General features: G+C 34.5%; 1 protein-coding gene across 1 annotated transcript in view; it reads right to left on the minus strand.

Annotated features, from left to right (window-relative positions):
* The window catches only part of VPS13A (vacuolar protein sorting 13 homolog A), a 254,826-nt gene that overhangs the window by 98,472 nt on the left and 132,598 nt on the right, over positions 1-23,756 (minus strand). Inside the window, 12 exon segments of the mRNA XM_033237043.1 lie at positions 3,255-3,415; positions 4,723-4,978; positions 5,147-5,305; positions 6,746-6,847; positions 7,795-8,151; positions 8,647-8,739; positions 9,928-10,160; positions 10,848-11,065; positions 11,644-11,813; positions 12,196-12,323; positions 17,192-17,345; positions 21,065-21,212. Of these exon segments, the coding sequence (XP_033092934.1) occupies positions 3,255-3,415; positions 4,723-4,978; positions 5,147-5,305; positions 6,746-6,847; positions 7,795-8,151; positions 8,647-8,739; positions 9,928-10,160; positions 10,848-11,065; positions 11,644-11,813; positions 12,196-12,323; positions 17,192-17,345; positions 21,065-21,212 (2,179 nt within the window).

Raw genomic sequence — 23,756 nt, forward strand, 5'->3', positions numbered from 1 at the left:
CTGAAAGGAAAAAGAAACAGAGCATTACTGAGCTGTGGGGCAAGTTCAAACACCCTAATAGATACCTAACTGGAACCTAAAGGAGAGAAGAGAGGGCGAAGACAGAAACAATTTTAGAAACAACGGCAAAAAGTTTTCTAAAGTTGATCAAAACTATAAATCCATGATTTTAAGGTCAGTAAACCCCAAATACAAGGAACATGAAGAAAACTACACTAAGATTCATCATAACCAAATTGCTTAAAACCAATGATAAAGAAAAAAGAAATCTCAAAAGCAGCTAAAGAAAAGGTTGACACACTTTGTAGAAGAGCAAATACAGGGAAAAAAGCAGACTTCTGATCAGAAACAATGCAATACAGTAGACAGCAAAACAACATTTTTAAAGTATGGGGAAAAAACCCTGCCAAATCTAGATCTCTAGGCCCAGTGAAAATATCTGTAACACAGATATGTAAAATAAAAACTGAAAGAATTCATCATCAGCAAATCCACGCTGTAAGCTTACTGAAAGAAAAAGTGATAATAAATATTAAATACAGTTTGTATTTTAAACCAATTTAAAACATAATTCATTAAAGAAAAATAGTAACTTGTATTATGGGGTTTTGGCTAACATACATAGACACAAAAATGTATGAACATAATTATACAAATGTGGGAGATGAGAAATGGAAGTATACTGGTCTAAAGTTGTGATTCTGTATGTGAACCGGCAAAATACTACTTGAAGGTAGACTAATACAATATGTACGTAATAAAGCCCTAAAGTAACACCACCACCAACAACAACAAAGGCAAGGAAGTATAAAGAGATACAGCCAATAACCAACAAGGAAATGAAATGAATTCATAACAAAAATGCTCAATTAATAAAAAAAAGAGAAAGAGAAAACAAAAGGAAGATGGACGCAAAGAACAAATGAGACAAATAGAAAAAAAAAAAAGCAAGTTTAAGCCCAATGACATCAATAACAACTTTTAAATATAAGTGGTTTAATTATCCTTGTGAAAAGGCACAGATTTTCAGATTAGGTTAAATTAAAAAAAAAAAAAACACAAAAAAAACACAAGGTCCAACTACATGGTGCCTACAGAAACCTCACGTTAAATACACTTTAACACACAGGTCCCCAGCACTTCACCCATGGGCTGGTACCAGTCTGTGGCCTGTTAGGAAGTGGGCTGCACAGCAGGAAGTGAGCAGCAGGCTCGAGAGCATTACCGCCTGAGCTCTGCCTCCTGTCAGATCAGCCACAGCATTAGATTCTCACAGGAGCGTGAACCCTATTGCGAACTGTGCATGCACGGGATCTAGGTTACATGCTCCTTACGAGAATTTAACTAATGCCTGATGATCTGAGGTTAAATCCAGTACTGTGAGTGCTTGCCTGATTTTTGTTTCTCATGGTGTTTTTTCTGTGTAGATAGTTGTTAACCTGGTGACCCTGCAGGAGACAGGGACACACATGGGTGGAGCTTTCTATTCTTGAGAAAGGAATCCTGAGACCATATGCCCCAGCCCCCAACCTGTGGAAAAATTGTCTTCCATGAAACAGGCCCCTAGTGTCAAAAAGGTTGGGGACTGCTGCTTTAATGAGTTAAAAAGTTAAACAATGAGAGGCGTAGCAAGATGGGGGAACAGGTGTGGTGGTGTGCACCCATAGTCCTAGCTGCTCAGGAGGCTGAGATAGGAGGATTGCTTAAACCCAGGAGAATGTGGCTCCAGTGAGCCATGATGGCACCACTGCACTCCAACCTTGGGCACAGAGCAAGACTCAAGAAAAGAAAGGAAGACAGAAAGACAGACATTAAAACTCTAGACCAATATCCCTCGTGAATATAAACGCAAAATCCAACAATATACTAAAAGGTTAGTAAGATGTCATGATGATGTGAGATTAATCCTAGGAATGCAAGTTGATCTAACATTTAAAAAAATCAGTGAATGTAATTTATCATACTAACAATTGAAAAAATGTATCCTCCTCTCGCACAGAAAAGGCATCTGACAAAATACAAAAATCGACTCTGATAAAAACTCTTAGCACACTAGGAACAGACAGGAATGTTTTCAATGTAAGAAAAGGCATCTACAAAACTACAATACAAATCATGTTCAATGGTGAAAGAATGGACAAGGCAAAAACATAAGACATCACCACTTCTACTCGAATTGTATTCTAGCCAGTGTGATAGGCAATATAAACAAGATAAAATAAAACACATCCAGATTGGAAAGGAAAAAGTAAAGATGTCTTCATTTGCAACTATTGTAACTATCTAAATCTACACAAATCTACTAGAATATGTGAGTCTAGTTAAGACTGCAAATAGAGGTTAATATAACCTGTATTTCTAAACACTACCAATGAGTAATCAGAATTTAAAACATTAAAAGACAAGCCAATTTTATCCAGATTTTTGTTAAATTGATAACCTGATTCTCAAGTTTAAAGAAAAATGAGAAGGAACTAGAATCCTCTGGAAAAAAATCCATATGGTGAAAAAAAAAAAACAAAACCTCAATTCTTAACCTCACACCGTATACCAAGGTTCACTCAAAATGGATATGTGGCATATCCATATAAAGATGACTACTGAGAAACAACATGTAACTGCATGTAACAACATGGATACACATACAAAATTTTTCTGAATGAAAGTCAAACTCCATCTGTACTGTATTCAACTTATGTATAGTCCTAGGCCATATAACTAATGTACAATGAGGACAGATCAGTGGATGCCTGGGAATGGGAAAGTGGGGAAATAGAAAATTTTTCTAAGAAATAAATGTGTTCATTACCTTGACTGTGATGAAGCTTTCAAAGGTGGATTTTTGTGTCAAAAGTCATCAACTTTAAATATATGTAGTTTATTGTACATACCTCAACAAAGCTGTAAAATTTTATTTTTCTAAGAATTATCTAATCAAATAGAAAGGATATAAATACATTACAAAGACCTAAAGCAAAACACTGATGAGTATTTTATTTATAAAAAATACCCTAAGAAGATTTTACAAAATATTCCTATTAAAAAATTATAAGTATATCAAACAAATTCCTACCACTGGTCATATCTGAGTAGCGCAACTGCTGGTAGTGACTCTTCTTTTGATGTCAGCTGTATTTCTGTTACGGTTTATATTCTTTCAGTAATAATTTGCTTTGGTGTTTTTCTCTTTTTTTAATTTTATTAGTACACAGATATGCATAACAGGACATCCCCCAAAATTGATCATTTCATACCTGCACTGGGGAGCGAACTGTGACCTTCTTACTTCCTTCCACTGTATCAATTTGACAAACAATAGATCTTTCAACTCCAGACTCTCTGTGTCTTACAGTGTACAGACGTCGTCCCACTTTTGTTAAAGGAATCTTATCAGCAGTAGAATGGTTAACAGGTGCTAAATTAAATAAGCATGTTTAAAAGTTTTTATTATAATTCATTAAATATTAATTTTACGTATGTTATATATTAGAAATTTCAGATGATTCTTAAACTTATAAATAATAGTCACTAAAGTCTTCGGATATAGTCTGTGAAAGGGATATTTTAAGAAGCCACCATATATTTCCACAGCGTTCATTAAAAAATCCCATTCAGGAGTTTAACCCAAGACAACAATAGCAAACCTTTCCAAAATGAGTAATGAGAGCAAGTACTATAAAATACAAGAATACTGATCTCTGGCTTGCTGTAAGAATAACCAGAGCATAATAGCTTTTGGTAGACACTGGTAAATATCAAGGTGACTACAGTTTTTGTTTTTAATTTTTCCAACAACTTGTGTCACTTTTCCTTTATATCTTGGACTTGATTACACAAAATTTTATATATATTTACCTAAAACACATGTTGTATCGGGATGAAATTACTTACTTGCATAAATTTCATTTACCATCCCATTCATAAAAATGTAAAAGAGGTAAAATTTATGAGAATATTAATTATAACATTATGACAATACCTGAAACACCTGTTACACGTTATTTTCTAACTAGAAGCACAAGCTATTTTAGTAGCCTACCCTCCCATGTCTAATTAATCTTCTAAATGATGCCCTCCTCAATAACTACTTAAATGCCAGAGTATCAAAAAGTGGTGTAGGTGAGGCTTTGGGACTATTTAACTTCACAATGACTACATATTATGATAATTTAAGAATGCATATATTTCACCTCCAATAAAAATGAAAAACTTCTAGGAAGCAGAAAAGACAAAGGAAAAAACCTTCATCTCAATAGGCAGAACATAAAAAAAAAACTATTTACAAATCCTAAAACCATTAAACATTGCCATTTGCATGAATTCAAACTTTGAATTCATTCAGTTGCAAAACTAGTGGAATACTATCAAGTGATACCAAATGTGAATAAAAGAATCCCCACAAACATCTAAACATCTACGGTCTATAAAAGCTGAACGAGGGCGAGATCTAATACTTTTCCTCCCAACAACAAAGCAGTAAATTGCCATGCTCTGAATAATGCAGTGGATAAAGAAAAAGTTTGGAATACAAAGTTTTAGTAATGACACACTGCAACCAAGACACTGCAAAGACAAAAAACAGTTCTTGACCTATTAGAAAGGAGATTAAAACAAAACAAAACAAAACAAAACCTTGCTAAGATTCTACAAAAGAGTAAAATAGCATGTAAATTGTAATTTAAAACAAAAAAGCCCCAGGAAGGTAATATAGCAACTACTTACTAAGAAGAATGAAGAAGAGTTTGCTGCTTAGGCTAGTCATTGCATTGAAATGATCATTGTCCTTGGTTCGGACATAATCCATACTTAAACTTTCTTCATTTTTCAATACATATGATTTTGCCATAGGAATGTTGAGTACACTAAAAGAATCACTTGGTGAAACAGAGATAGTAAGTCCAAGGGAATTTAAAATTATAAATGGTGCTAGATCCTTTACGAAGTCAGCTGAAGATCCAGTGGCAGCTTCTGTAAATGCCTAATAAGAAAGAGTTATCTTAAATAAAATGAAATGTATAAAATTAAATGACAAGGAGAACAGTAGAGGACAAATGACAAGTAACTAAGTCATTAAACTTCTTATTCAACAGACAGATCAACTCAGACAAGTATCTCAATATTTAAAGTTTCAAATTTCTTTTCTTACCTTGACTAAATTATTTAACATCACAAGACCACATTTGGATAATGTAATGTTTAATTGGTCTTTTGAATGGAAACTAATGACAGTTTTATATTCTGGCACTTTGTAGTTTTCTTCTTCAGGATCTGACTCAACAATGGCCTTTTTGGCTTTCTTTTTCATCTAAAATGATAAATTATAGAAATACAAGAAAAAATTATTTCTAGGAACACAACATAACTAGACAAATCTCAATAACAACATTAGAGAGATCAGTACATTTTATCTTTTCTAATTTCAGTAAGTTCTACTGCCTTACTGAAATTACTTGGACATCAGCCAGCTAAGGTCACACAGGACAGAAATATTAGAGAAAATAAATCATGTCATCCTCAGTGATAGTAAACTGGCAGATATAATTCAGAAGGAAAAATAAAGACCTAGAATTACTATGTGTACCTGGCATCTGAATATAAAAGCACATACTTCAAAGCAACATAAAAACTCAGAAAAAAGTAACTTAATGTATTGGTCATGCTAATAATACAGAACAGAAACATGGAGACTTACAAAGGCAGATAATAGTAGTAGAACAGTTTTATAAACCTAGAGCTCATAAGAATCAATACTCTTTACCATTTTTTAGGAGTCACAGATCCACTGACCATGTGTATTCTAACCTAAAAACTACCAAGGAATTCATTTTCAAATCCTTCATCTAAATTATCTGTAAAATAAAATTAAATGATCTAATACGAAAAGAGCTCAACATGCTAAGCTAGCCACCTCTGCTGTTACTTTAACTGGCTTTAAGCCGCTGAAAATCTGTCTGCAGGTTGACCAAGTCATTATTAGGTAGGAAACATGTGAGTAATTCTGCAGTCTCTTACTTCAGAAGCAAAATTTCATCCATCTAAAGGCCCCGATTCTCATGATTATATAAAAACACAATATATTTCAAACAAATAATATATATTCTTGCACACACACGCACACATATACACCTCCCCAGAGGATGAAGGAAACTCAGGATAGAGAACAACTTACAAGAAGATGACAGAGGCATTATAGTATAGTGGTTTAGAGTGGATTTAACCCCTCTGCAGCTGGATTTGCATCCTACCTCTTCCACTCTGTAGCTATTATTACTTCAAGAAGTCTCTTAACGTCCCTGGTCTCAGTCCCTTCACAAGTCAAACTAGGGATAAAAACTCTATCTTCCTCCAAGAGTTGTTGTATCTGGCACATAATACTTGTTACATAATTGTATTAGAAGCATAGGGAACATTGGCCTGAGATTTGAAAATTGTATTAAGAGGGCAAACAAGGAAGCATGTGGGCAAGGCCCACGATGAGACAACCTGAAGTTTGCTGTGATTAAAATAAAGTGTCTAGTATGGTATAAACATTTTCAATTTTGGAAAATTTTTTCAGACTTCAAATATACACTGATGGGGGAATGTTAAAGGGGGAAGCCATACATGTGCACAAGTAGGGGGTATATGGGAAATCTCTGTTCCTTCTTCTCAATTTTGCTGTGAACCTAAATCTGTTCTTTAAAAAAGTAGTCTTTTAAAATACATACATATATATATATACACACACACACATATATATATATACCTTGATACCAAGATTCCATGGTCTAAAATCCTCAGTCTGATCAATTTCTAAGGGTTCAAGCAAAGGCTCCCACACACCAAACATTTCATTATAATAATGCACCTACAGAGAGAATTTTTTAAATTAAAAATGATCTTCCATCCTGTTTCCCATCATGTTTTTTAGCCCTGTTATTTCTTCTATATGAAAACCAGTTTACAAGCCATTCAGTAGCTTCCTATAAACACTCCCTCAGCATTTTCCTCACCTGGCTAACTTCATAGTACATATTCGCTCTTCACAATTTAGTCCAGATAAAACCCCCTTTAAAGCATCTTTCCTTGATTCTACATTATATAAAAGTATAAGGCGTATCTTTCCAACTCTTTATATTTCTATCAGAAGAGAATATTATCCACATATTCAGAAATTCTGTCTATATCCTTAAAAAAAAACAAGATATTCAACTTTAACTTTTCTTTTTTTGAGGCTGGGTCTCACTATGTCCCCCAGCCTGGAGTGCAGTGGCACGATCTCAGCTCATGCAGCCTTGACTTCCCAGCTATTCTCAAGTGATCCTCCCACCTCAGTCTCTTGAATAGCTGAGACTACAGGTGTGAGCTACCACCACTGGCTAATTTTTTGTATTTTCAGTAGAAACAAGGTTTCACCATGTTGCCCAGGCTGATCTTGAACTCCTGGGCTCAAGCGATCCTTCTGCTTTGGCCTCCCAAAGTGCTGGGATTACAGGTGTGAGTCATTGGGCCTAGCCTCAACTTTAACTCTTAAAAAAAAGAATTCTCAATCTAATCAACAACTGTCGAATAATATATTACCTTTAAGTTGATAAAATCAGTTGAAATATAAACTTAATGTGGATATGTACTTTTAAAGTGAAAGGAATGTATACATAAAAGCAATTTATTCAAGGGCAAAATTTGAAAACGTTTTTCTAAAAGTTTTTGACCCAACATCATATTTACAATAAGTTTAATTTAAATAGCTACATAAGATTCCATAATATTCCACATGTATCATTATCTGTTATAAAACTGGAAAAATATGCTTACTTCTAGCTCAAGCTGACAGTGCAGATTTATTAGGGAACTCCAGTTTTTGCCTTCCCCTGAAAAACGCGACTTTGCCAGAAGCATAGGCACTGTTCTATGACCAATTCCAGCCTCAAGAACTATAAAAATAGAATCAATGTTCATTTTTATCATCTCGCCTTTGGGTACCAATTCAGTTGTGGGAGCTATTTTTTCAGTTTCATTTGATTCTTCAAGAAACCACATTTTTAAAGTCTTTGTATCCTTCTTTTCCCATAAATGTGCAGTAGAAGAAGCTGTTTCTTCTGGGATGGTTTCCTTAGTTGTATACAGTGCTGAAGTTATGGTAATCATAGTATTTATAATAACTGGTGAAACCTAAATGGAAAAAAAACTAATGATAAACCTATACAAAATACTTTGAAACATACTACTTCAAGAAATATTAAATACACTTGCTGAAGGATTATGAGAAATTAAATACTGAATTAACATTACTCCCACAAAATAGTAGAAACTATTGTTTATACAATTTTTTAAATTACCATAACTAATTGTGACTTGTTAAAATATTTACACGAATCTTGTAGATATTATTAAACTGATGAAGTATAAAATAATTTCAATAATATTTATTAGGGATATTAGATGTTAACCACACAAATCTAAATAATAAAATACAGAATAACATTCATTATAAAATGTGTATTAAATAATGTTACTTTATAAATATCTCATAAAAATATATTTTCAAAAACACAAATACATCTATTTTGTTTGCCTAACAAGGAAAAGACTCGCTATAATAACTTTCTAGGCTTTTCTACTTTTTTAAAGTGCACTGAATATTCAAATGATTATATTTTAATTTACCTTTAGTGTCAGGGATTTTACTGACATATCGATCACTTGTGGATCTGTACCTGTCTGAGTAGTTTGATAAAACAAGTCACAGGGCTGCAAAACCTATGAGAGAAAAATCAATACCACTAAACTAATGTTTAAATATAAAAATATTTCTATTTAAAGACTTTCCTAGTAATAGGTATGTCAAATAAACGAGTTAGTAAAAATAACTATTTAAAAAGTTACTTAATAATACACTCCTTAATTATCCCATAGGAAGGACCTCTAGAACCTAATATCTGTTCTATTCTTCCACAGTAACATAAGTTTTATCTGAGCACAAGGTAGCTCGGAAAAAAATACCACATTCTCCAACCTTTATTGCAGCAAAGTGTGGTCATATAGCTTCGTTCAAGCCAAACAAGATGTGAACAGAAGAAATATATATGTAAAACTTCTAAGTCAAAACCTAAGAGAGAATTGGTATACCCTCCATTTTCTATTCTCTCTCTTTGCTTAGTGGAGGGCCAACTGTCTTGCAAATGTGGGCAACAGTTTATCTTACATCCTAACTAATATATATGTATTCACTGCATCAAAATTACATCTTATATTTATATGGTGACAATGTTTAGAACATTTATGCTTCTGTAGATGCATACCAAGCATCAGGAAAAAAATACAAAGAAACAAACAAAAACATATGTTTCTATTACTCCTTTAGAAGTTTAAATATTTTTGTAAGTATTTGCTGGGAGTGTCAATTCACTTGAAAAGATGTCTGTAAAGGAATGAATTTTAAGTAGAGTTATAAAGAGGAGGAAGGCCAAGAGATTACTAGAGAGTAAAGTATCAACGTGAACTATGTCAAAGCAAATGGCCGAAAGTTCAAATGATGTTACATGGAGACAAGGAAAAACGCATTATTTGAGCAAAAACATCCAAATGGGAGAAAAAAATTAAAACAATAAAACTGAAACAACACAGCGAGCAACTGGCAGAAAGTAGCTATTTGGAATTGACATGATTAGAAAGTCAAAGTAAGATCTTAACTGAAAAGCATCAAGATGAACCCAACTTTTTACTGAGAATATTCCCACAAATAGTAACAATAATGAGCAACATCTGGAAGAACGAAAGAGTTTCAAAGCTGGTCAATAACATTCTAAGCTAAGCTCTCTAAGCAGAGAGAAAGACATTTTACAGAGCAAGGTTGGAAAACATGTAGGTAGCTTTTGTTTCCTAAAATGGTATCCACTACATCCTAAACAGTTTACAATTAAGCAGATGGTTGGATAGTTAACTCACAGTAGTGACTTTGCCTTTTCTCTTGACTGGAAGAAACGGGCAGGCTCTCACTTGGAGATCTTTAATAGCAGCAGTCATTGTGCTATTTTCAAGGTTACCTTTATAGCAAATTTCACATTGTGTTGTAATGACTAAGGCAGGAGCATCATTTTTTGTCATGTCAGCCACAAACACAATTTCAGGATTTTTAATAATAACATTAATTTCCCACTTCTCTGATTCCTGCATAGGCACTAAAACAAATAAAAATAAATTAATAAATTAAAATATTTGCTATATATTATGAATAATTTATTTATAAGAAAATAATAAAATGAAATAATAGTAAAAAGTAAAATAAAAGAATCTTAGATTCCAAAGGAATCAACTACAACCCTTAGTAAAGATTTGAAGAAGCTATAGGCATGAGAACATTTTTAAATGAGGGGGAAATCTCCACTATTTAATTGGAAACCCTAGACACTAATCTAGTTTCCAACTCTCAACTTGATACTCTTTCTACTATACCACAGTAAATGACATATTACAAAAAGATAATAGAGAAACCACATGTTAAAAGCTAGGAATAAATACAAGAAAAATAAATGAGTGCTTTAAATTGAATATTATCTTAATTGTGAAAAGGTATGGTTGGTTCATTATTCGCTTGCTTGTTTTTTTCCACTAGACAAATTCCTTCATGTTACTGCCTGAAGAGAAGTACAATTACTTATTCTAACATAGGTTTCATATTCACACCTTTAAAAAAATGCAAACTATACAACCTCCCAGAAAACACATTAAGGTTTTCCTTCTACTCTGAAAAATAAAATTTTAACTTCTTAAAGCATTTACCTTGATGATCTAAAAGGCTAATCAAGGTAAGCCCTGTTGTAGCACTTCAATAAAACAAATATTAAATATTTTAGCCAATAACTAACCTTCTTCCTTAGCAGTCCATGTTTGCACACTGGTTTCTACAGCAGTGCCTGTGGTGTAGGCCTCAAGAAAGACATTTGCAACAGTCTGCAGAAATTCTACACTTGCACAAATATACATTTCTTGAAAGACTGCATCAGTCACACAGCCATCTCTGACTTTCCTGTACTTTATATCCATCATGTCTTTTTTGTCAAAACCAACAGTCAGTCCTATCATTCTGGAAAATACAGTAACAATTCCTTACATGAGTAACTTAGAAGTAATCAAACATACGAGTAAAACTTAAAGACCTCTTATCTCTTTCACTGACAAAAAAAAAAAAAAAGCATTCAGAAGTCATGTCTCTTGGGAAGATCCATAAAGTGTTCCAAACAACGAACTTACAAATTTCTGAAACACAAATGTATCATAAATTAGGAAGTGTATGTTCAATAAATTACGAGTTTGAATCTCAGGATATTTTTTCTTTTCAATTTTTCATGTACTTCCCATTGCAATTAGCAGAGATTAACAATAATTTATATTAGAGAATGTAATTTAAATAATGTAAAAACCAATTTAATTGCACTGATTATTTCTATTTACTCAACCAATCTATCAATTATTCAGTAAGAATAGCACATAATAGAACCAGGACATTTTAAATGTTAACTGAGTACTATGAGTTGATTGAATTGAAGCTTTAAGGAACCTAGGATGCACTCAGAAAATGTACGTGCAACTCTGGAAATGAATTCTGTAAAATATATCAACAATTTCTCAATTAAAACCTTAGAACATCATTACAATACATACCGAGGAGTTGCTTTCTTGACATGAGGCCTTTTATCATCTAAAATACAGTTTTTTAATGAGAAGGAAGAAAATGTTGAGTCATCTGTATACATTTTTAAAGTACTTATAATATTCTCCAATTTAAATTCAGCAAGTTTCAGAGAAGGATCCCGAACATCTGTAAAGGAAGCCTATGAAAGGAGAAATCAATACAAAATTACACAGAAACACAAGTCTAAAGTGTATTTTATGATATGAACTACTACAAAGTATTGCCTCTGCTTATAACAAACATCAAAATTCTCTGTCTCCAAAGGGCTCTAATGAAAGGCCAAAAATATATACATATCACTTTAATTTTACAATTTATTTTTCACATTATTAGCTACATGATAGATAACTCATTTAAAAGGGAAATGGTTACAATTATTATTAAAGTAAAAAGATCAACCATTTTTCTCAGAGGGACAGACTACAAAATACATGTTAAATATTAACATTTTTTACTTTAAAAACATCTACCTATGCAAATTTCACAAGTGAAAATACATTTTCTTTTCTTCCTGGACTTACTTGTTTAGGACCTGGACTATACAGCACCATGGTGAGATAATCAGTTTTGAAGCTCATGTTTAGTGTTGTCTTAACTAGTGAGGCACGTGAATGTACTTCTACCACGGCAGCTGTCACCACAGTTGCTCCTTGAAAAAATTAAAGTTATTTAATAAAAGAAAATATATTAAAAATTAGCTCATTAAAATACCCTTAAATAGATTTAACAGAATTATTAATTAAACAGGTATAGTAAAATGACATTCAAGAAAATAAAATACTAGGAAATTAACATGTAAAACTCAGTTAACTTCTGGCTTAGGACTCTTTCCATAATAATTTGGGAATATTAATTAAACACTTGGTGCTTCTGTTTCCCTTTGATGCTTCTGTTTCCACTACTGTTCTCTTCCAAGGAAAAATAGACCTAATCACTGAATATGTTTTGGGGATTAAGTAAAATAGCACATGTAAAATGCATACTACAGTACCTGGCACATAATTCAGTATTCAAATTTTACTTTAAAAAACTAAAACCAAGAGACATTTAAAAAATTTTTCTACTTATGAGAAGAATCCAAAATTTGTTTTCTACATTTAAATTTTGAATCAAGGCATTATATGCACATATTAAATGAGCTTAAAATTAAAACACAACCACTTTCTAATTCTCGTTATATCTAACTTCAAAGAAAAGTACCATCATGCCAGATAATGTATTTTCAATTGTGATAAAAATTTACATACAATGAAATACACATATCTTATATGAACTATTTGATGAAATTTGGTAAGTGTATATATCCACATAACCACCACTTCAATTAAGATACTGAACACTTATATCCCTCTAGAAAGTTCCCTCTTAACACTTGCTAGCCAATCCCCAACCTCTCTACCATTCTAATTTCAATCATCATAGATGAGTTTTGTATATTTTTAAATTCCACATAAATGGAGTCATACAGATTGTACAATTTTATGTGCGGCTTCTTTCAGTCAACATAATGTTTTCGAGATTCAACCATGTTGTTCCATGTACAAGTAAGTAGTTCACTCTTACAGCTAGTCATGCACTCTATGAAAAGAGTTTATCCTCTTATTGATGAAGATTTGAGTTGTTTCCAGATTTGGGCTACTATAAGTAAATCTGCTACACTTATTCCTAAATGAGTCATTTTTTGTATAGATATACTTATTTTGGGGTGCAGTGGGAGTAAATACTTAGGTCTGGAATTGCTCTGTTAAAGGTAGGTATATGTTAACTGCCAAACTCTTTGCCAAAGTGGTTATACTATTTCACATTCCTATCAGTAGTCCGTGAGAACTGCAGCTGTTCCACATTCTCATCAACCTTTGGTGTTGTCAGTCTTCTACAACTTATCTCATCTGGTGAAATGTGAAATTTTCCTGATAAATATTATGAACGATGGGGTGTGGTGGCTCACGCCTGTAATCCCAGCACTTTGGGAGGCCAGGGCGGACGGATCACGAGGTCAGGAGATCGAGACCATCCTGGCTAACACAGTGAAACCTCGTCTCTACTAAAAATACAAAAAATTAGCCAGGCGTGGTGGCGGGCGCCTGTAGTCCCAGCTACTCGGGAGGCTGAGGCAGGACATCAACCCAGGAGGTGGAGCTTGCAGTAAGCCGAGATCGCGCCACTGCAGCCTGGGTGACAGAAGGAGAGAATGTAAACATTCCAGGAACCACTTAAAAACAAAAATGTATTCTGCAAGTGAGTGTAACATTATATTACATTAATTAAGTTTGTTGCCATATCTTATCATTTACTAAGAGTGGTGTGTTCAAATCCCCAACTATGATTCTGTATATGTGTATTTTCTTCTTTAGTTCTGTCAATTTTGCTGCAGATATTTTACAGTTCTGTTATTAGGTATATACACATTTAGGATTGTTGCATCTTCTTTGTGAATTGACACTTTTATCATTATTTAAAAAAAAACAAACCTTGTAATGAGTCATTTAGGAGAAAGATGAACCCTAAGTGGATATCTTCATGGTCTCAAGGAATCATGGCTAATTTTTAGGGTGATGATGTTACTATATTTAAAAAGTAACGTCCTTATTGCTTACGGAAAAATAGCATTCAATGGTATAATATCTGGGATTTGCTTTAAAATAATCTTACAGGCTGGAGGAAGAAAGGGGAAGAGCAGAGTGAGGGCAGTAACAAAGCAGCCACATGATATTAATGAGTGAAAGTGGGTGATGAATACATGTGGGTTCGTTACCTTATTCCTTCTACTTTGGTATATGTGTAAAAATTTCCAGAAGAAAACGATTAAAATAACATATTCAAACATCTATTTCTTGTTACATCAATTGCAGACATTATCTCTCACTCTTTAAGCCCTTACTATTTGTTTCCCCTGAACCATCTTCCTCCTTACAGCTTTGCTTAGTAATGTCTTTACTTCTAAGTGATCACGGTTCATAACATTTACTTTTTTATTTACATAAGAAGTCTTCGATGTGTTGTTTAACTATGACCACGTAGTATTTTTCAATGAGACTTACACTAATACTGCCTCTGCTGCTATACTGTCACAATGAGTGCACCTCTGAAAAATAAGAGGTTCTCTTCTCACATTCTAACAATGGCTCAAAATTATGCAAAATTTAGTCCACTTCTGCACCATGGTATAGAAATTTCTTTCTTAAGAACAGAAAACACTTTCCTCTCTATATCAGTTATATAATATAGCTAACTCTGTATTCTACATACTATGTGGAATGCATGCTATTTTTCTTCTATAAGACATTCTTCCACATGGCTTTTTTTTCTTTCCTTAAAGCATTCTCATTTACTTTTTAATGAAAGCTAAGTACTTTCTAGCCTATTCACACAGATAATTTGGAGATCCCTTTTCAATGCACTCCTGGGTAGGCCTAGGTTTTTTTAACCCCATATTTTCCTCTTTCCTAGATTCCCTGACTTGCTGAAATACATTTTCAGACTAATTTCTTTTAGGAATGGGTATGAAGAACTCTAAGAAAACAGAGTCTCAGGAAATCTGAGAATTATTTTCTTTTCACATTTTGGGTATTGGCTTGGCTGTGTATAGAATCTGAGCTTCAAAAACCACTTTCCTTAGAATTTTGAATATATTCCTCCATTGTCTTCTACCATCCAGGGATTCTATTCCATCATGTTTTATTGATAAATAAAAACAACAAAAATCAATCACGAAATCATTTTTTTCTAAGTTCCTGACAGGCAGCCTGTTTTTTTCTGAAACTTCGAAAAATCTTAGCTTTACCATTCTGACATCTCATGAAAATGTGTTTGCATGTGGAATCTTAGTTTATCCAATCTGCTGGAAACTCAGTAGATTCACTATAGCCAAGAGCTTCCTTTAATATTTACTTAGGTCTGGACAGTTTACAGCAGTTCTCCCTTACCTGCACTTTCAATTACCTGCAGTCAGATCAACTGGCGTCTGAAAATATTAAGATACTTTGAGAGACAGACCACATTCACATAACTTTTATTACAGTATATTGTTAAAATTGTTCTATTAGTTGTTGTTCAACTCTTAGTGTGCCTAATTTATAAATTAAACTTTATCACACATATGTATGTATAGGAAAAAAGATAGTTTGGGTACTATCCAAACATAGGTAATACCCAAAGTTTCAGGCATCAACTGGGGTCTTGGAACACATTCCCTGCAGATAAAAGGAGAGTACTACCTTCTTTAAAGAATTACCTTCCATTTCCTCAATGATTTCTTCTCTAACACGGATTCTGGAATTGGACTTTCTGAACTAAAACATCACTCTTAAGTTTGATCACATTTTCCACCCTGTGCTTTTTTCTTCTCTGTCATGGGAGATTGCCTCAACCAAATATTCCAACTCAATACTTCTAATTCCATGTTTAGTGTTTTTGTTTCAAATTTTCAGCAATAATATTTAGATTACCAGCAACTCTCCTATGCTTGGATGAGCTGGTGGTGCTAGTGGGATCCATTTCTTATACTATCTTCTCAAAATCCTCTTAGAATGTCAGAGTTTGTTTTTTGTCTGCTTCCTTTTCTGTCACCTCAACTATCTGTTTCCTTCAGAAAACACTATTCTGTTTATCTTAGTTTCATTCATGCTTGGGTTTTTTAAAGTTTCTTCATATCTGACCATTCATATTTAACAATAAAGGACTGGTTTCATTATTCCAGCTAGTAAGGGTGGGGTTTCCTACAATGCTGTAAATGTAAAGCTGTTTTTCTGTTAGGATTCTCTGAGTTAAAATGCTGTGTAATACCTTAGGGCTTTGCAAAGGTGAGTCTTGTGAACTAGCAGGTTTCATTTTGAGGTAAGTAAGTCTGAGGATCCCCTATAATGCCAGAATGAAAACTTTATGCTTATGCAGCAAAGTCATCCCAGGACTAACTAACCCTCTGTATGTGCTGGTGCTGAACTCAGAAACCAGCCACATTCCATGGAGCACACTGGATCCAACATTAGATGAAGCCTCTTTTTGAGCTCTGCTTCCTTCTACTCCATTCCATCCATCCCCCAAATATTTTTAAACTCCACCATCTACTAATGATGAGCCTCTCTTTGCACCTCGAATACTCTGATATTCCTAATATCAATATAAAAGATTTGTTTGGGATATATACCACACTAGGGATAGGGAGAAGATGGGGGAAGGGGAGAAAAACGGAAAATGAGGAGCTACAGGGAAGTCAGGAAAACATGAATATATATTGAGGAATTTTGTTACAATAGGACTAAGAACTTTCAAAGAAAAAAAATCAACACAGTGACTAATGGACAATTTAGAGATGTCTGAATGGAATTAGCTGATTAGAAAGAGACTTACAAATCTTATTTTGCCCAAACTAAAGAAAAAGAAGGAAAGAAAGAAGGAAAGGAGGAAGAAAGAGGGGAGGAAGGAGGGAAAAGATAGAGGGAAGGAGAGGGAAGAAGATAGAAGAAAAAGAGAGAAAGAGAGGAAAGCAGGAAGAAATTTGAAGTTTTAAAAACATACCTCCTGAATGGTGTGAAGCATTAGTAGTAACTCCACTAGTGGCAATGTATTGGTCTTTTGTTACAGCAGGTGAGGCACTACCATCTTTTTCATACCATATATTGCCATGCAATGTTTTAAAAATAGTTGTTATATCTTCTTGACTAAGAATGAACTGTTAAACAAAAAAGATTTGCTCTTTTTAGCACTGCTACTTCACTGAAGAATTTAACTACAGTTAAAATTCTCAGACAAGAAAAACGAAAAACTGTTTCAATCCTCTACCACATCAATTAAACATTTTTACAAACTGAAATATTCAGCTTTCTAAATGACTATGTGCTCTTTAGTAGCTTGTGAAATATAGAACTAAATTAGGTGCTAACACCAATGAAGTTATGAATAAAGAACTATTCATTATTAATGTACCAAATAATCTAGTAATTTTAAACCTTTAAAATGAAATTTAAGTAGTTATCTATCTACTTTGGATTTTTTTGGTTGGTAAGCACCTCATTTTACAAATGTAGAATAATCAAAAATGATACATTTGGTTAATCAAAAATTTTAGAGTTCACGATGTGTTTTACATGAATTATTTTATTTGAATCTCGAAAAAGTCCTAGGTATATGGAATATAATCCTGAAATTTATTTATTTTTAGTTAGGTAGTGACTGGGGTCTCATTCTGTTACCCAGGCTGGCATGCAGTCATGCAATCCTAGCTCACTGCAGCCTCAAACTCCTGGGCTCAACATCCGACCTCAGCCTCCCAAGAAGCTGGGATTACAGCCGTGCACCAACGATGCAATCCTGATATTCATATTTATAAGACACTGAACCTAAATGGTTAATATGCTTAGGTCCACATATAAACTAGGAACTAACTCAAAGAGCTAATAATTTCAGGCCAGATGCGGTGGGTCACGCCTGTAAGCCCAGCACTCTGGGAGGCCCAGGCGGGCAGATCACTTGAGGCCAGGAGTTAGAGAACAGCTGGGCCAACATGGTGAAACTCCGACTCTACCGAAAATACAAAAATTAGCCGGGTATAGTGCACACCTGTAATCCCAGCTACTCAGGTGGCTGATGCAGAATTGTTTGAACCTTGGAGGCAGAGGTTGCGGTGAGCCTAGATCGCACCACTGCCTTGTAGTGAGCCCAGATCACGCCACTGCCCTCTAGCCTGGGCAACAGAGACTCTGTCTCAAAAAATAAATAAATAAATAAACATCCAATTTCAGATCCTAGCTGTTACAAATTTAGTCCCAAATCAACAGCATAAGACCTGCCTTAATAGCTGTGATGGTTAATTTTGTACGTCACTTTGGCTCAGTCACAGTACCTAGGTATGTGGTCAAACATTAAATGTTTCTGTGAAAATATTTTTTAGATGAAATTAATATTTAAATCACTAGACTCTAGGTAAATCAGATTACACTCCATAATGCAGGTGGATCTCATCCAATCACTTTGCACTGAAGTTGGAAGCCTTTAATAGAAAGAGACTGACCTCCTCCAAGCAAGAATTCTGCCAGCAGACTGCCTTCAGACTTGAGCTCCAACACTACCTCTTCCCTGGGTATCCTTCTTGCTGGCCTACCCCGCAGATTTTGAACTTGGTGACATCCTCAATCATGTACACCAACTCCTTAAAATAAGTCTCTCCCTTTTCCCTCTCTCTTTACATACACACACACTTTCTGTCTCTCTCTGGAGAACCCTAACACAACAGCAATCATGTAAAAAAGATCTTTAAGTTTGGCTCACTTGTAAGTTTGTCAAAACAACAAAAAGGATTAGTTATATTTTTAGCTGTTGTGACAGCTAAAGCTATAAGTTAAAGCAGCCATTATTATCTTACTAAGATTTTCATAATGCCATCATGTTTTATGCTCTGAATATACATTTGACTTAAAAGTCTGAAATCTCTAAAATGATGGTTTTCTCTTAATAATAAAATTTTTACAGAAAGAAATAGGGAAACTGGGAGGGGGGAGAAGGACTTGTTAAGTAGGTTTCTTAAAGAAATCTCCCAGAGTATATGTTGCTATCACTTCGGCAAAGGAGATAATTTGAATCACACAATATTTAACAAGTTTTACTTGTACTAAGCTTTCTTTGACTGCATTTCAAAGATGATACACTAATTTAGTGTTTTAAAATTAAGTCCATGTGTACCTTACACATACTACTAATGTTTTGGGTTTTTTTAGCTTTCATTCCTTCATTCTTTTATTCATGACGCTTATTTTGTAACTATGTAGCAGGCACTGCAAAAACAGTTCATATAATAAGCAGAATTCAATATCACAACTTCTAAACCATGTCTTCCAGTTAGTATCTGTCTATCGTATGCACCTCAAATACCGATTATTAACCGGCACTCTTCCTTCACTTTTGCCAGGAGCTCAGTGGAGGAAGTTCAAAGAACTGTAAGGATCCCGGGGCTGCTGATCTGCAGTATCTACATGTCAGGACAGACTGTGTATGCAACCACCGAAAATGTGACAAGTCAGAAATCACAAGCTACTCCACTTGGTCTGGATGCGTTAGACTAATTGATTTCACAACCGATTCTAGCCTCTCCCTGACACAGAACATGAGGCCCAGGAGGGAACAAATATCTGGGCTCTGGGGTGAGCTGCAACAGCAGCTAACCAACTACTCAGGTGAATTAGAGTAAGGGAAGCACCAACTTTATCCTAGAGGGTTGGCCTCAAAAGGCAGCTGGGCACTTGCAGATTGTCTGCAGCATCACCTGGACATTCTGTATGGATTGAGCACGGGAAAGCAGTGTCTTTGCTGCCTCACACAAATATGTCTAATAACTGGGCCCAGTGGGGCGGCAATTGCCCCAGCATGCTGGGTGGAACATACTATTTATGTTTTACAAATTTCTATCTGTTATCTCACCAATATAAATAGACTTCAAATACTTATCTTAAGAAGGTAACTTCCATCTCCTACCCTATAAGTTAAAGCAGCCATTATTATCTTACACACTAAGATTTTCATAATGCCATCATGTTTTATGCTCTGAATATACATTTGACTTAAAAGTCTGAAATCTCTAAAATGAGTTTTCTCTTAATAAATAAAATTTTTACAGAAAGAAATAGGGAAACTGGGAGGGGGGAGAAGGACTTGTTAAGTAGGTTTCTTAAAGAAATCTCCCAGAGTATATGTTGCTATCACTTTGGCAAAGCATGTGACACACTTTTGACCTTCATCCAGTCAAGCGAAAAAACTAAGAACCTGTGGACAGTTCCATGAGAGATCTCTGAAGCAATGTCAACCAGTAAGAAGGTAAAACTAAGGTCGGTGACACATCTGCCATTTTCATTTTCAATTTATGAATTATTCTAATACTTTCTCTTCCTTTGTATAGATTATTTCATATATTTCCATGGCTTTAAATGCCATCTATATGCTGATGACTCCAAAATTAGTATTTCTAACCTAGATCTTTCCAATAAATTCTCTATTAACATATCTAATTGACTACAGCACCATGCCTATTATTTGTGTCCTTCATTAAATTTACCACAATTTATAACTATTTTAATTATGTGTCTGATTACTTTTTTACTATCTAACTACTATTATACCTTCCAGATCACCATCACCACCAACTCCTGCATTAAACTGGCAAGTTCCATGAAGTCAGAGATAATGTCATCGCTTCCTTGCCATTTTATCTCCAGTAATATTTGTTAAAAGAATAAATGGAGACCATTTTTAAATGAATTCTAGTTTAATATAATCACTACTTCAATTCTAATCAAGGTGATTATATATATACAAATTCCACTTATATGATGCCTTACGTCCCCAAGCAATGTTTTTCAACAAGCAAAACAAAAATTGATTAAGTATCCCAAAAAAAGTTACCTCCATTGGTTTCAGCTGAGCATTTACGTTAAAACAAGGAACTTCCTGGTACCACTCCCAGCATAAATTTCGTTCAACCACCACCTCCAGATTTAATGGCAGTAGTAGATCCAGTACTTCCTGGTATGCATCATTAATAACCTGAGATCTATAAGTAAAGATAACGTTCTTTTAAATTGATTCATATACATTTGGGTAGTTAAAAAAAAGATTAACTTAAATGTATCCGTTTATATGCAAATAGCAGAAATCAATAATTTGTTGGGTATAAAGGGAAAAAAATCTATTAGGCTTTTTTTTTTAATCTGTCAAAATGAGTTGAGTGATGCTCTATCCCACTAAAAACCTAGGTGACTTACACTAAGCTGAGTGTTCCATATTATACAGAAATAGAGCCAGGCACAGTAGCTCACACCTGTAATCCCATAACTCTGGGAGGCTGAGGTGGGCAGATCACTTGAGGTCAGGAGTTTGAGACCAGCCTGGCCAACATGGTGAAAACCCCATCTCTACTAACAATACAAAAATTAGCTGGGCGTGGTGACACGTGCCTGTAGTCACAGCTTCTCAGGAGGCTGAGGTGGGAGAATTCCTTGAACCTGGGAGGTGGAGGTTGCAGTGAGCCGAGATTGCACCACTGCACTCCAGCCTGGTCAACAAAGCGAGACTCTATCTCCAAAAAACAAAAGGCGGGGGGGGGGGGGGGGGGAATATGTATTTTTAAAGATCATTTTGTAATATGGTAAAAACTGCAAAAGTATAAAAGTTGTATAGCAAACCATTAAAATAAGAATTATCTCTATATAGGCCAGGTGCGGTTGCTCATGCTTATAATCCCAGCACTTTCGGAGGCCGAAGCAGGTGGATCACCTAAGATCAGGAGTTTGAGACCAGCCTGGTCAACATGGTGAAATCCCGTCTCTACTAAAAATACAAAAATTAGCCAGGTGTGGTGGCGTGCATCTGTAATCCCAGCTACTTGGGAGGTTGAGGCAGGAGAATCGCTTGAACCCAGGAGGCGGAGGCTGCATTGAAACGAGATTACACCATTGCTCTCCAGCCTGGGCAACAAGAGTGAAACTCTGTCTCAAAAAAAAAAAAACAAAAAACAAAACAAAACAAAACAAAAAAACTCCATGTAATTTGTAAACAAATATTATATAAGACATCATTATAAAAACATTTTAATTCACTGATTTAGATAAGTAACAAAATATCACATATTTCCTTACTTTATAAAAAATAAGTAGTACCATATGAAATTTCGATTTCTATGAGTTAAAATAGCTGAATACATACAATTTCATACTAAGTTGAACTATATTTACCTTTCCAAGCACTTATAAAGGTAAGACTGATATTCAGGAATGAAGAAAAATGTAGTAGGTCAATTGAACCCCTTCGAGTAACAATGTCACCATAGAAGCCTCCCATTGTACCTCAAAGTAACAATCTCAAAGTGTTACTCCTCAATAATGTACTTATATTTTAATTAGTATCAAATCCTTAGACTAAGGTATAACACCATGACTGTAGAATTTTGGCAACCATTTAATTAACAGGAGAGCAATACGAGAGTTCATCAGGGATCTCCCAAAAAGCCTGGTACCAAGCCATTTAATTAATGAATGACAGAGTGACAACAAACTTACATATGCCTGCATGCTTGCAGTCCCCACTTAACAGTAATAGGTTAAGAAATCTAAAAGACCCACAGGGAATGCTGCACACATAGGTTTTCTTTTCTTTTTTTCAGTTATCCTCTGATATGCATATGCAATTATATATGCATCCTATCATAGGCTAGGATGCATATATAATTTTAATGGCCTTATTAGAATAAATGGCTATACTAATTAAGTATTTTAATTACCCTTCTATTATTAAAATTTCATAGTTTCCAATTCTTCACCATAATAAATACTTGGATTATTCTCTCTCTCTCTCTCTATATATATACACATATGTATGTATGTATATATGTGTATATATATATATAAGTACATATATCTTTGAGTAAATTTCTGTCCTTTGGACAAACTGTGAGAAAGAAAACTGCTATGTGAAAAGATTACTTTCTTAGGAAAAACTTTTCTTATCAGTACTACCCAATATATGGATTAAATAAACTTTTCCTATGTGCTCCCACATGTAACCTTACACTTTTTCCATCACTGCATTTAACATACTGCATTTCAATAGTTTATGATGTCCTCTGTATTTTCAGTTAGAATGAAAGCTTCATGTGGGCAGGAACTATGTTTATCTTATTCTCTGCTTTTTGTCAGTACTTAAATGATCGGCATGTGCCATATAGTGAATAAATATTTGCTAAATTGCAGTCAAATTGGACTAATGTATAAAGAACCTAGTCACAAACATGAATTCCCATTTTTTTTTAAATGTGCTTTCTAATACATTCTAACTAAACTGCATTTTCTGGGGTTTTGTTTGTTTTTTTGAGGCAGTCTCACTTCGTCATCCAGGCTGGAGTGCAGAGGCATTAACACACATCATTGCAGCCTCAACCTTCTAGGCTCAAGCAATCCTCCTGCCTCAGTCCCATAAGTATCTGGCAGTACAGGCACATGTCACCACACCCAGATAATTTTCATATTTCCTGTAGAAATGGGGTTTCACCGCGTTGCCCAGGCTGGTCTCAAACTCCTGAGCTCAAGCAATCTGCCATCCT

Source organism: Trachypithecus francoisi, unplaced genomic scaffold, assembly GCF_009764315.1.
Source record: "Trachypithecus francoisi isolate TF-2019V2 unplaced genomic scaffold, Tfra_2.0 Lachesis_group16, whole genome shotgun sequence".
NCBI lineage: Eukaryota > Metazoa > Chordata > Mammalia > Primates > Cercopithecidae > Trachypithecus > Trachypithecus francoisi.